Source organism: Fusarium phalaenopsidis, assembly GCF_050370095.1.
Source record: "Fusarium phalaenopsidis strain FUZ10S chromosome Unknown contig_32302, whole genome shotgun sequence".
In the NCBI taxonomy this organism is placed as follows: domain Eukaryota; kingdom Fungi; phylum Ascomycota; class Sordariomycetes; order Hypocreales; family Nectriaceae; genus Fusarium; species Fusarium phalaenopsidis.
This window is the reverse complement of record NW_028145405.1, coordinates 5,716,059-5,730,500: the sequence shown is the minus strand read 5'-3', so window position 1 is coordinate 5,730,500 and position 14,442 is coordinate 5,716,059. Positions and strand designations below refer to the sequence as shown.

General features: G+C 50.7%; 4 protein-coding genes across 4 annotated transcripts; 2 read left to right on the top strand and 2 right to left on the bottom strand.

The window, feature by feature from the left end:
* Positions 1-2,195: 2,195 nt before the first annotated feature.
* On the top strand, positions 2,196-3,169 carry LRP88_09127 (uncharacterized protein; the record flags this gene model as incomplete). The annotated part of the gene is made up of 2 exons (XM_083245620.1): positions 2,196-2,960; positions 3,020-3,169. 2 exons carry the CDS (start codon positions 2,196-2,198, stop codon positions 3,167-3,169), a joined length of 915 nt encoding a protein of 304 aa, XP_083100114.1.
* Positions 3,170-4,409: 1,240 nt separating this feature from the next.
* Positions 4,410-6,201, bottom strand: LRP88_09126 (uncharacterized protein; the record flags this gene model as incomplete). Its single annotated transcript, XM_083245619.1, has 4 exons — positions 4,410-5,206; positions 5,287-5,728; positions 5,777-5,818; positions 5,878-6,201. The coding sequence occupies 4 exons, from the start codon at positions 6,199-6,201 to the stop codon at positions 4,410-4,412; spliced, it is 1,605 nt and encodes a 534-aa protein (XP_083100113.1).
* Positions 6,202-10,655: 4,454 nt separating this feature from the next.
* On the top strand, positions 10,656-12,374 carry LRP88_09125 (tetratricopeptide repeat protein; the record flags this gene model as incomplete). Its single annotated transcript, XM_083245618.1, has 1 exon — positions 10,656-12,374. One exon carries the CDS (start codon positions 10,656-10,658, stop codon positions 12,372-12,374), a length of 1,719 nt encoding a protein of 572 aa, XP_083100112.1.
* Positions 12,375-12,855: 481 nt separating this feature from the next.
* LRP88_09124 (glutathione S-transferase family protein) lies at positions 12,856-13,545 on the bottom strand (the record flags this gene model as incomplete). The annotated part of the gene is made up of 1 exon (XM_083245617.1): positions 12,856-13,545. One exon carries the CDS (start codon positions 13,543-13,545, stop codon positions 12,856-12,858), a length of 690 nt encoding a protein of 229 aa, XP_083100111.1.
* Between the last annotated feature and the right edge of the window lie 897 nt (positions 13,546-14,442).

The following is a 14,442-nucleotide window of genomic DNA, read 5'->3' as shown; positions in this document are numbered from 1 at the left end:
GTGGACCCTGAGTAACCTGACAGTATGAGGTTCTGTCTCCTTGAAGTTATCCAGGGAATAAGAGACTTACTGGGGCTATATCTCAAAATCGTCCCAATAAATTCAATAAAGAAGGGATCGGGAACCCTTTTAGAAACTTCCCAGGTCTCAAAATGTGGTGTGGGCCAGTTTTCGGAAGGCGATGCATGAATGACGCTGGCGTCGAACCCAGATTTCAGGATAATGTTAAGTAGAGTAAGGTGGCAACCCCTTGTACTCCACTTTGCACATTGGACGAGGAAACTGTATTCGAATTAAATGTTGGCTGATTACTGAAGTCCTACTACGCGTACACTGACCTTTCAGTTTCGTCCTCAAGCGTCATCTGGCAATCGGTGACGAGTATGCGAAGCAGAGCAATCTGGTCACCTGTCGTATCGATCCAAGGATCCTGCAAAAGTGTCTTCAGTAGTCAGTGAGTTGAGCGGCGAAATAGTCGCAAGTTATAGTTCGCTTTCATGTAGCTGTTTCCAGAAGGATCCTTGTGATGTCTGAGAGAACTGTCAGATCGATATAGCTCAACAAATCTCGTGCGGGCTTCGGGAAGCGAAACTAAGCCCCTCTTTAGGCGCCATATGGTTTCGAACCCTGGGGACGTGTATTTGACGATTCTTTCCACTCGAAGAGCAGGTTGAAGGCTGAAACCTGACCCGTCAACCATGAGTCCGATTCCGGCAACAATGGCTACCGGGACGCCGTACTTTGACAGAGCTAGCCTTAGGCGCAGACCAGTACAACCGCACCCAGAGGCCCTGCCCCCGGACCTCCCCATGAACATGGAGAGCGGCGTATACTGCAGGAACCAGAAGCGGCCGGAGACGCTGGTGAGATGGCATGAGCAGTCATATCTTCGTGCCCCGCACGCATTTGAACTTGTCTTTGCCATAGATAATACGACGCCATGTTCTGGATCTGGCTTTGAGCTCGGTGGATTAGTCACCATGGTGGTGCACGTTTTCATCTCGCTCGCGTCTCCTTCATCTTCTAGACGATGAAGATCTCCCTCTTGTGTTTCCAATGGGTCGGCATGTCTGTTGTCGGTTGGTGTGAGTTCTTGGGTGCTTGGAGGCTGGCATTGTGCGGCCATAAACGCCCTGAGAGTAATCAGTTCAGTTGCGGTCAGTAATAAATTATGAGGAAAACACATACAGATTCAGAATGTTGATGATTTCATTGATGTCTTCTCGAAGATCCCTGATCTGTTGTTTTGGGTACCGAGTCAGCACCCTCTTCCATTGACGACCATAGCCCTCTCCCTTCTCTTGATATCTCCAAGATATCTTCAAGGGCCGGTTCGATCTTGTCGTATCTTTTTTGTACATGCTGGATTATGCCGTCGACAGGTTGGTATCCCTCCCAACCCTTCAACAAAGATACGGCCTGGTGGAGAATCTCGAGCATCTCGAGCAGAGTCGTCAGATCCTTGCGCGCCTCGCCGGGTTTCAGTCGCATCTGATGCAGGGCATCAATGCCTTTCGAAATCTGGAGAGCGAAGGCGGCGATGCCCACTCCAGCGGAGACGAAGCCGACAATGACTTCAGCCATGACCGACTCCGAAACTTGGTCGATATGAAGTTGTTGAGATGGAAATGAGACACGAATTTTTAACCCTCTGAGCTCCAGGTTTTGGGCATCAACGTTGCAAGCACAATTCTGCCTTGCCCATCTTCTGTTTGCCTTGCAGTACCATCGCTACCAATGAGGTGCGATTTTCAACCGCTGCGGACGTTGAGAACTCGGCCTGCAGGACGGATTGCGTCACATGCATTGACCGCTCCCTTGTCGACCCGGACACACGGTCTAAGAAAAAGATGAGACAACAAAAGGGCAAAGTTCTTCTAACTCTTAGGAAAGACTCCGCGTTTATAAGGAAAAAATCTACCTAGAATATAAAAAGAATTTAATAAGACTATAATTATAATAAATAATACTTTATAAATACTTTATAGATTATTTTAGAATTGTTATTATGTTAATTGGGCATATCGAAGGCAGATATAAGGTGATGCCTTTGTCCTAGCGTCTTACTTCTTTCTTACACCGCGTGCCGGATCAACTTGTCTCCACTGTAGTATTGATTTGCTTGAAAAAGACGACGCTGTCTCTGGGGGTGACGATTGAAAACATCACAACCTTTTGTCTACCTTCAAGGCAACATGCGGCTCATCAATACCACAACTCTAGAGATCGAAGAGTTCTTTGACATCTCCATACCTGAATATGCCATCCTGTCACATACTTGGGGCGACGGCGAAGTATCGCTGCAGGACTGGGCCGACCGCAAAAACCGCCGCTTCAAACCTGGTTTCCAAAAGATCATGTGGGCTTGCACACAGGCTGCCAAGGACCAGCTCGACTACGTCTGGGTGGATACCAACTGCATCGACAAGAGCAGCTCGGCAGAACTCTCAGAAGCCATCAACTCCATGTTCAAGTGGTATCGGAGGTCCACTATCTGCTACGTATACCTGGAGGACGTGCCAGCCATGACCTTAGACCAATGTATTGAACAGGATAGTGTGTTCAGAAGCGCAAGATGGTTTACTAGAGGCTGGACCCTTCAGGAGCTAATCGCATCTCCAAACATCAACTTCTTCTCCAACGACTGGACGCCGATAGCGACAAAGCCAGAACTGGCGCTCTGCATCTCCGAGATCACAGGAATCGCGTGGGCATGCCTCCTCAAAGGCAGGCTCTCCAAGCCCAACCCACTCAGGAGATACAGTGTGGCCCAGAGGCTAGCATGGGCATCTCGCCGCTCGACGACGCGCATCGAGGACCAGGCCTACTCACTGCTTGGACTCTTTGACATCACAATGCCTCTCGTTTATGGAGAGGGCCATGAAGCTTTCACCAGACTTCTTGGAGAAATTATCCACAAATACGCAGACCACAGCTTCTTCGCCTCTCAGCTACGATACGTTGACTTTCTCCCTCGGTCACCTATGGAGTTCTGCGACTCGCAGTCTGTGGTCGTCAGCAGCTCCCCGCGGCTACGGAAGCATTACATCCCTGCAGATCACTCGTATCCGTTCCATATGACCAACACGGGCTTACAGATCACTCTGCCCATTGTCACCACCTTGGTGCCGCACTTTGTGTTTGGTGTTCTCGATTGCTGGGACCTTGAGACGGCTAGCACCAAAGCCACCCGCTCTATCTCTCGCATATGGATACCGTTGCTTCAGAAGGGTCCTGAGCGGCTGCAGCAGTATTCGCGCTTGCTTTGGCCTCAAACTTTCTTCCCCGTGAAGCTGGCTCGGAAGCAGAGTATAACGGGGGTGATGCACCAGAACGAGGACACCCCAGAAAGATCACATATTCATCCGTTAGAGCATTCTCTCTTCTGGGCAAGGGAGGGATCATATACAGAATTCGCTGCGATACCGATTTCAAAGTATATCGATCCCCTCTCAACGGGTTTGCAAAGAAGCATTCTTGTCAAAAAGCCGTATGCGACTATGATAGCTGTTCCGTCGTGGGACCCTCGCGAGGCTCGAAGTCCGTTTCTTTTATGCTTTCCTCGGGGGACTTCTACCTATCGTCTCTACGGCATCTTTCCTAGCGACAACATTTTAGACGCCGCATGGTCAGCAGAAAAGCCGCCTCTCCTACCACTGGTGCTGCCACGCCGAATACAGGGCAACGGGGAGAACCACAGCGACCTCCACGGCGCAGTGGTTGTCTTCAAGAAACGTCAAGTACGGCCCCCAAGGTTTGTCGCCATATGCTTGGCCAATATTGGACAGCCCGGTGAGGATGACAAAAGCCGGATGAAGTTCATCCCCAAGTGTAAGGTTATCCAGGATTGGGAGTTGTCGAAAGCCCAAGATATGCAAAATTTTGAGTTTGGTGAACTCTCTGATGTTGATGCCGAGGGCGATGTGTTTGTCAGTGTGCAGAAGGTGTCAAGTAATTCCAGGTCGGTGGCCCAGGGCCCTGAGCCCCGTTTCGTTGGCCTGACCCAGGTGGTCTTCGATAGAAGGCAGATGATAGATGAGTTGCATCTATCGCCTAACCAAGTCCCAAAGGCGCCGGAGGGCATCCTGCAGCACTATGGCCAAGAGTGTTCTGATGAAGATATAGGCGATTTGATATAGTGGGCAGCTGAGGATAAATTCATTAGGGCACAGAAGTTCAGTGGGCGTAAAAGCTAATGTTGCTCATGCTTGGTGCCGCGATGCGATCGATCTCAAACGCCCCAATGAAGGCAAGGCTGTTTACGCTACATTCACTGTCTGTCATTGCGGTCAGTTCTCTCTGTCTTCCAGATCACTCTAATCACAGGGTTTTCAACAGTAGAAGTCAGAGTGGCATTCTAAATAGCCTCGTCGACCAAACATAACCCAAGAAGAATCTCCAACACCCTTCTAACCTCCCCGGCTCAGCGTCTCAAACTGCTCATTAGTGAGGAAGTGGCCGCCGCCTGAGCATCGCCAGCCGTCGTTGGTCCTGAGCCAGTCGTACCCGGCGTTGCACCTAGTCGCCTCTTTGAAGATCTTGTCCATCTCCGGGTTGTCTCTCAAACTGACCTTGCCACCCACCGGAATGCTTCTGTATTGCTGTAGCTCCTCCTGCACTTTCTTCTGCACTTCCTCTTTCTCGGCTTGCTTCCGTGCCTCTTCGGCTTCTACCTTTCTACGCTCCTCCTCTTCTTCTGCCTTCTTCTTGGCTTCCTCCTCCTCCGCTTTCTTTCTCGCTTCTTCCTCGGCTCTCTTCTTGGCTTCCTCTTCAGCCCTCTTGCGCTCCTCCTCCTCAGCGATCTTCAGCCGCGTCTCTCCTTCGATCGCGCGCTTGAGCTCGCCCTCCTGGCTTGGCTTGTAAATGCCCACACTTGGAGGTGCCTTGGCGCAGACGTCCCATTCGAGGATCGTGCGACGTGGATGAAAGTAGACCTTTGTCTTCCACTCGCCATCAACGAGCACGGCAGCAACAGCTGACAAAGCGGCAGATCCCTGAAAACCAACGTGTAAGCCCCCGGGGTTGGATTTATTCACAGACTGCGAGTCTGCGGCCCAACCGCCCGAGTTGCGGTCGTAGGAGAATTCGTGTAGTTCGTCACGATCGTCCGTGGTGTAGACGCGGATCCCGAAGAAGGGGGATGCATAGTTCCAAGCAACCACAGCGAGCATGGCGGTGGGAGGGAGCTTGTAGGCTGGAAGCTCCTCTGTGAACGGACCAATGTTAGCATTTGTCCGTTCATGAAGCAACGACAAAGATTAGCATATGGAGGGTGGTTGTACTAACGTTGAACCCAGCCAGTGTGATCATCTGTGTAGACATACGACAGCACGTCGTTCGTATCGACGAAAAACAGCCTCACTTCAGCCCAACCTCCCGAGATGGCCGTCAAAGGAGTGCCAACTTTGGCTCCGGAGGCGACTACAACACTTTTCTCGGCGATCCAGCCCTTCCCAGGGTTGAAGATAGCCTCAAGAATAGAGTTGTCGACAGCTTGGTAGAAGATGTGAATCTTTCCGTCTTCTGAACGAACGACGGCCAGCTTCGTCTCAGGGAGGGGCTGAATGTTAGGGAACCCGGTCTTGTCACTTGTCTCGGTTCCGTTCTCAGTGGCGAGAATCGGCGTCAACTTCCATCCTGGCGTGGGCGGAATCAGCTCTTCAGGCTTTGGAAGTGGAGCGTCAAAGTCGTCTTTGACCGCGGGCGAGAAGGAACTGTGGTTGATGCGCTATGATAGCGTCAGTGTTTGCCATAATGAAGGGTATTATCGCTTCACCTCCTGAAGGTTTCCACCGTTGGCCACATAGTAGACTCTGGTCTGTTGACAGTTAGTCCAACTTCATGTGAGAACTCAACATTGCTAGGTACTATGCATACCTCCCACACTTCGTTCGCTAGGTCCGCCCACCATCCAACGGATGCAACAGGGCTCCCAGGAGCGGCGTCATCTGCGACAAGGTCGTCCGAAGGCCCATGCCACTGCTGCGAAGTGCTATACCTAGACTCCCTCACTAGAGAGCAGCCCGCGTTGTACCCATAGATGGATGGCTCAGTGTGGTAGACGCGGATGAAGGTGTTCTGCTCAGAGGCTGGCTTTGGCTCAGGTTTGGCATCACATGGGCACTGCTTGATATTCACAAGGCTTGGTGGGTGCAAGAATGTGATGGCTGATAGGTGGGACTTGGTATAGTTGGACGACATGTTGGCTGATATCGACTTCTGTGGTTGGGGGAGGTGTCAAGGCTGGGATGGGATGTTGCTCAAGGCTTGTGTTTGAAGAGCTAGCTTGATAGCTAAGAAGATTCATGTTGGCTGTAGACATCTTATATATTCATGAAGAATGAGTTTCTAGAGCACTGCCCTCCCTATTCCCTCCGGAATTGCCGGATATTGTCGTAATCCGATTGTTTTCAATTCTACTATCTTGTCGAGCTTTGGTCCTAGTCAGCCAGCCATGATACTGTACGTTTCCAATAGTCTCTAGAGGTTCCATGTAGTTTGTGCGTTTTGAAATAGGGATTGAAGAGTGATCGACAAGGCCGCCTCACTGGCCGCATAGGGAGTCACGAGGCCTAAGCTCAACGTAACCTATCAGCAAGGGTTAAATGGCTCGAGTCTGATGACAGCATATGCAACCTGGCCGACGGCATATGCAAGACGCTCACCACTGCCTAGTTAGATGCTTACCGCATGATTTCTTGTCTGGCAGCCCCTGAGAACGGTCGTTAATAGTTAGACTCATTGGATTTATACGACCTTTGGCTGGCTGAATAGAGGCCAACTTTATCTTTCTAGGACTTGGGCTTTGCGAGAGACCATACCGATGCAACTCAAAGGGTCCTAACACTGACGGGGTGAACTCATATTATGTGGTCTTGCCAATCTTTTCTATCCCGCCCCTTGCCCTCCCCTTAATTATGATAGATAGGTACATACTGAGTGACTATTTGTACTGTCCTAGGGGATATGAAACATCGTTCTGTTCTCACAGGTGTGGAAGGCTATAGAAGATCCACAGTGTGGCGCCTAAATTATCTGACATTTGTGAGCTGAGCATCCTTTATGTGCGGGGTGAGAAGCCTCTTCGTTTTCAAGCCCCTTGTCAAGATGTCGATACGTCTTATGCATTGGTCTTACTCGGTTTATATTTCTCATCTACGTATTCATCCGGCGCCGGCGGGGCAATATGGCGAAGAGGGTATGGTCATGCCTTGACGATTCTTCCCTGGGCTCGCGGGAGTGACTTGACGACACGCCTTTGGACGGGGCCTCGGACAACAACAAATCCCTATCTTTTGGCGACCAGTGGCTACCTGATGACTCGGTCAGACCATTCTTTTCTGGTACTTGGCATGTCGTGACGTGTTCATTGGGTGAGGTGCATTCTCACCCCGCGCTGCAAGCTGCAGCCATGCTTACCATTCATCTCTAGTCACGGCTGGCCTCACTACTGGGACACTGATAACCTCTCCGCCTCGTATTTACCCGAGTGTGACTGCTTACGAGGTTGATAGGCTTAAGCCAGTCGGTTTCGGTTTATTACGCTTGGAGTTGCATCTTCACTCCCCTCATCTCGCATAACACTGTCCTCCAATTGCTGGGGTTTCTGGTAAGTTTTCTTTGTCTAGGCTGCCTATTCTTCCCTCTTGGAATGTGATTCATGAGGACTAGGTGGTCTAGGTCTAGTCCTGGGCCTGGTGGCAGTGGGGAAGATAGCTCCTTCTACTTATATAGCGGCAAAAGTGTCTCAACCACCTAGATAGCCGTCCACTGGATGAGAAAGGCTTTTTTTTTCAACTCGATCCAGTATATTGTAATTTGCCGTGCTCTACGGCCTATTGCCGTTATGTCACGTCTTAGGCCTGGATGACACCTCCATGGAAAGGTGGTGGGAGATGTGCTATGTTCTAAACGAGGTCGTTATTTAGCAAGCTGTAGTCTCTTCAATTATATCCATATTTTTCGACAATCTATATCTTCAATAATAAACTCTTGTATATATAACTCTACCTACGTGAGAATAGGGATGAATGCCTTGGCACCTTACATCGGACGAAAGATGATCCGTGTGAGCGGTTGGTTGAGCAGCCTGATTACTGCCTGCTTTATCTTCTTTTTCGTCACTTTGACGAGGATTCAGCACTGCTCTTATGAGTCACGCCCAACCACACTGGGCCCAAGAACCCACAGCGATGGTTTAAGCGATGCGCCAGAATCACAAAAAATCTCATGGCAATGGAAGCAGACAAGAAGCTCTTCAAGAGCTTGGCCATCTCCAATTCCGAGCTGACCAATGAGATCCAACAACTAGCTCGTTCAAGGAGCCAACAAAATGGCGATCATGTCGCCATCAAAGCCCTACTTCTGAGGTTGTATAATTCAATCGTCCGGCTCGCAGGACGCCGAGGACACCCGCCGGCCCCGAACAAGACCATTATTGAGGTCTATCACAGCTTCTTCGAGCCCATAGAGGCACTCGCTGGACTTCCCATGGGCGACTTCCTAACTGCACGCATGTTTATGTACCTTTCAAGTGCATTGATTCACGATAAATCTCTCAATTTGAGGTTTATCGAGAGCAAGGCCGCAGCCGCCTCGGCATTCTTACATGAGTTTTGCATAGAGCTGGACGATGGGTTGCTCAAGCCCTTGAAGAGGATATGGATCAAGGATAACCAGGAGCAGTTCCACTGGGTCTTTTCCGAGTGTCCAGTTCAGCCCTCAGAAGAGTCGGCTATTGATCCTATCAGATATCCAGACCTTGCACAAGCGCTGTCGCCGGAGGAACTCAAAGCAGCAGGAGGGAAAGGACGGCAATGGTTTCGTTCAGAGCCTAAGAATGAACCGGGCTGGAAAGTCTTCTCCACAAGGCTTCCTGATATTGATGACGAAGACACTGAAAATCTTGTTTGGAAATGCATAGGAACCGACGGTCCTATCTGCTCAGGTCGGATGTACCGCACCCTTAACAAAGACGCTGGCGAAGAATCTCTTCACTCGGTTCCTGTTCTTCGACGATCACGACAGTTCATCCTTGATGCGCGGCAAATCTCAAAGCACCTGATAACTAAACAGGGGCGGCATCTGCTGGCGGGGATCCTCTTTAGGGCAGAGATACCTACCGAGATCCGAGAAATGATTTGGGCGTATATGAGAGAGCCGCCTCCGCCTAGACAAACCAACTACCTCGAAGGGCTCGACATTGCTTCAGCCTACGCCCCTTTTCCCAAAGTTCCCGAGCCTTGCCAGGAATGCAAGGGGAGAAAAGTAAGACGGCGAGACAAGAGCATAAAGGAAACTTGCCCAGAGCACACCATTTATGTTTGGAATCTCCCTCTGCGCATGTTCCACGTTCTTCACCCGGAGGGCAACTCAGGATGGTGGCCCTGCGCGGAGGGCCTAGAATGTTCTGGGCACCATGATGATGAAGAATGGCGCGTAAAGGATCAAGACGAACTTCTAGGGTGGATTGATGCCGTCATTCTTGAACGCAACTATGAATGTTCTGAGCTCTACGATACAGGCTACGGCCCGCATGAATCCATCACCCGAAGCCAGAAAGAAGATGAGACGAGACGAGAGAGGTTATTTTCAGAAAATGGTCCTTTTGTGGACGTAACGGAGCAGCGCAAGATAGAAGGTGGTCTCTGTGGTCCCCTGAGCGTGATGGCGCACAAAGCAGCGGTAGTCCAAGCGTGGAATGATGGAGGAGAAAGGAGAATAGAAACAGCGGAGGTTCAATGGGCGTTGGGACGCAACTTGGTCGAGCAGGGGAGGGCTGAAGATTCAATGAGGAACCTATGGCATGGCACTACCCGTTCCTGTTGGTTTTGTCGAAGGTAAGCAATCAAGATGTCGTTTGTGAATGAGTCTGCTAACTCTGTAGACGTCCGCCGGATTATTTTAGTAGGCCACGTCACTTCCCACCCTTGATGGCTGACTCGTCAGACTCGGAAACGGACTGGTAATAAATACCATCATGAGACATGATAGAACTACAATGCACAAAAGTCTCTTCATTTCTTTGTCACTTAGATCAGAAGTGAGCGTACCTAGTGCTCTAACGAATGCAAACACCAGGACGTAAGGATCCCTTTGGAGCTCTACGGATCAACTTCCGGCTGAGATCATGCTGGGTGACTTTGGAAATCATTCTCTCCCGCAAGGCGAGGGCATTCCGACTCTCGCCGACCCCATCAGAAGGGAAGCTGAATCATCAACAATGAGCGAGGACCCAGGAAGAATAAAATTTGCCAGCTCCTCAAGATTCTTTTTATCCCATGCCTAATGTTACTCGCAGCCAGTCAGTCTAATAAAAAAAGAAGAAGATAAACTCCACCCATCGACGGAACCTGTCCCGATCGGAACCGGGCTACTTTGTAATTCCCCCGAGTCGCCACCTGGGCGCGTCAATGCATGAAGCACCTCTCCACATACTGAAACAGGTCTAGATTTATCATGATTCTTGAGTCAGCGAGTCGGCTGCGAAGACAAAGACGCCCGAGTTTTGCGGGACATGCTCTGCCGATGGTCCTGGATCTAGATATAAATAAACTCCAACATCACCACTAGAACTTTCGAGAAGCGCTAAAATCAAAGCCAGAGGCAGAGTTCTTTGTGATTTGTTATGCTTTCATTGCGGCTTAGAATACACCATGGCCCTCACTTTGGAAACGGCCGGAAAGATTCCCGCCAGCGCCCCCTACTATGACCTCGGCCATCATAAGAGGATAATCACCACCAAAAGCCAAGACGCCCAAGAATGGTTTAACCGAGGACTCATTTGGGTGTATTCCTTCAACCACAGAGAGGCAGCTGCCTGCTTCGAGCAGGTCATCAAGCATGATCCCGAATGCGCCATGGGCTATTGGGGTGCCGCTTTTGCCTCGGGACCCAACTACAACAAGGTCTGGATGGCCTTTGACGAGAGGGATCTAAAGGTTTCCCTCAAAAAGTGCTACGACTATTCTCGAAAGGCCAAGGAACTTTCTTCCGCCGCTACTCCCGCGGAACAGGGTCTTATCGAGGCCCTTCAACATCGCTTTCCGAGCACCGAGCCGCCCGAAGATTTCACCCCTGCTGTTCTGGCATACGCCGACGCTATGAGACAGGTTCATCGTCGACTTGGCAAGGATGACTTGGACGTCATTACACTCACGGCTGACGCGTTGATGAACACCGCGCCCTGGAAGCTCTACGAGGCCATGACAGGAAAGCCCAACCTGGAAACCCCCGTTCTCGAGGTTCATGACGTGCTCGAGCGTGGTCTGGAGCTTCCTGATGCAAAGAAGCACCCTGGAATCCTTCACATGTACATCCATCTGGTCGAGATGTCCAACACTCCAGAGAGGGGCATCCGGGCAGCTGATTACCTACGCAATCTTGTCCCTGATGGTGGTCACATGGCCCACATGCCAAGTCACATTGACGTGCTCGTGGGAGACTATCGCCGAGCCCTGTACACCAACCTCGCTGCCACAATTGCTGACGACAAGTACTACGCCCGAGAGGGCGGCAAGAACTTTTACTCATTTTACCGCATGCACAACTATCACTCGCTAATCAATGGCGCAATGATGGCGGGCCAAGCTCGTGAAGCCCTGGAGGCAACTGCACGCATGGAGGCCACCATCACTGAGGACATGCTCTTGGTTGAGTCTCCCCCGCTTGCGGATTGGCTCGAGTACTTCAAGTCAGTCAGGGTGCACGTTCTCATCCGCTTTGGAATGTGGGAGGAGCTCAAGAAGCTTCCCCTCCCAGAGAACAAGGATCTCTACTGTGTCATGGAGGCTTCGGCTCATTACGGAAAGGGCATCGCGTGGGCTGCCACCGGAAACGTTGAGGAGGCCGACAAGGAGCGGGAGCTCTTTCATGAAGCCCTCAAGCGTGTTCCTGAGACACGGCTCATCTTCCCCAACAAGGTTCTCGATGTGTTCCAGGTCGCCGTGGCGATGCTTGACGGAGAGATCGAGTACCGACGCGGCGACTACAAGCGAGCTTTCGAGAGCCTGCGTCTAGCGATTGAGAGAGACGACTCACTAGTGTATGCGGAGCCTTGGCCCTGGATGCTCCCGGCCCGTCACCCTTACGCAGCCCTCCTCCTCGAACAAGGGCACGTCGAGGAAGCAGCGCAGATTTACGCCGAAGACTTGGGCCTGGATGACAAGCTGGTTCGAGCTCTGCGACACCAGAACAACATCTGGGCACTCCACGGATACCACGAGTGTCTGGTCCGTCTCGGACGCACAGACGAGGCCCGCATCATACAGACGCAGCTCGCCATAGCTGCTGCTGGAGCAGACACCGAAATCAAGTCGTCTTGCTTCTGTCGACTGGAGACGATGGAGAATGGAAAGCAGAGTTGCTTCAAGTAGATTTGGTCTGGTGGGAGAACAAAACGCCGTTCTGATTCGTACATCAAACTATGATTTTCGTTGTGCGGTCAAGGAGGATCTTCTTGTTAGACAGCCGCTAGAAAATTATGGAAACTAGGGGGAAAGCATACCAACAAATCGATCGAGTCTTTGAAACCCAGCTCCATCTCAGAAGGTGATGTCTTGTAGCTACTAAAACATTTAACTATCCAACCCTTCCTTTTACTTAGTATATATATGGAGATCGTGACTGACCAAATAACCAGCTTCCATAAACACAACTAATGCGTTCTGAACTGCCTCCTTCATTCCTTATTCATCATCTCCCTGCCGTTCGCCGATGGTGGACGAGTGACGAATCGGCCTGGAGTTTTGTGCAACGGAAAAGACACCTTGGTCAAAAAGAGGCAATTCGACTATTCTATATGCAAAATAAAGCAAGTCTATATCTGTACCTCTATTCTTCTCCGCCCATAGCTATTTATTGCTCCTTGCGAGGCTCAGGACCGGGGTTGACCTTTGCCGCCTCCACCGCCGCCGCAGCCTTGTTCTGGTCTTCGTAGACCTTCTGAACCGTGGGTCGAGCCTCCATGCGCTTCATCCAAGCTCCAACCTTGGGGAAATTCTCATAAAGATCCTCTCCTCCAAATCTGGGAGCCCAGCGCTGCCAGGCCACAAACGAAAGATCGGCGAGAGTGCACTTGTCACCGACGAGCCACTCTTTGTCGCCCAACGCTCTCTCTAGAACGCTGTTGACTCTGTGAATCTCCTTGACGTAGCGTTCGATGGCGCTCTGCACCTTCTCGGGGTGGAATTTAGTGAACCAGGAGGCTTGCCCATAGTAAGGGGCCTGACCCGAGACTTGAAAGAAGAGCCACTGCTGGATTTCATGCTTCTGCTGAATGTCGGTGTAGCCAAGCTTATGATCCTTGTCGTATTGCTCAATGATGTAGTTGACGATAGCTCCAGACTCCCAAAGAGTCAGACCAGTGTTTGGGTCCTCAATCGTGGGCAGGCGTCCGTTGGGACAGAGGGACAGGTATGGCTCCTTCTTGACGTCGGTGAAGTTGACGAATCTGGTCTCATAGGGGATTTCTAGTTCCTCCATGACGAGGGCGACCTTCCAAGGGTTGGGCCCATATTGGTGCGAGTAAAGAATAATGGGGTGCATTGTGAGAAATGACTGACGTTGAATAGCGTGAAATGTGTACCCTGACCCGAGACATCTTTAGCACGAACAGTCATGTCTTATACTCTTTCGACGTGTTGCTTAGTACAAGACACGGATCAATTAAGTCATTATCCCGAGCTCGCTTCACCTCCTATTACATTTCCCTGTCCATTACTCACATCGGGGATCTCTACATGGGTCGTGGGGACGTCGGTGACCAGGACCCCTGAATTAAGACCCCGAAAAGTGCCCGAGGGTCTCGGCGGCGACAGTATCATCCATAATGACTACAGAGCTTTCTAACTACTTTGAAAATTCTAGAATAATATGGATATACGCTTGGCTCGCCAAACCAATATGTTGCCCCTCGACGTTTAGCAACGCCAGCTTACCCTGCCCTGCTCGCGTGTAGTTGTGGGTATATTTTTCATTCAAGCAGGAAATCGAACACCCTAACTTCTTAACTTAGCTTCTATACCTTTCTAAGCTATCTGTTCCTCTCAACTTTCACTTATCTTCCCAGTAGGTTTGCTTCTCAACCAACCAAATATCTGGCAACTCATATTCAACCAACCTATTAGCAAATAATCACGACGCTAAAAGTGCAGTGTGCACTACGGAAGCTCATAGTGTAATTGTAATTGCCAGTTATCACCTGCCAAGTCAACGCCATCATGCAAGCCTGGAGTTCCACAGCATCAGACTGGCCAGCCTGAGGTTGAAAATAACCCGCTCGGCCGCCGACTTGATCCGGACCAATCGTCTGTGGCCGGCTTCTCTCGGCAGGCGGCATCAGAGAGATAAGTCATCATCAGCTTAGGCTGCCAGGTGCCCAAATGTGCACATTTATCGACTGCTCACGTCGAATCATCTATTAAACACTGCCACCACCATCCG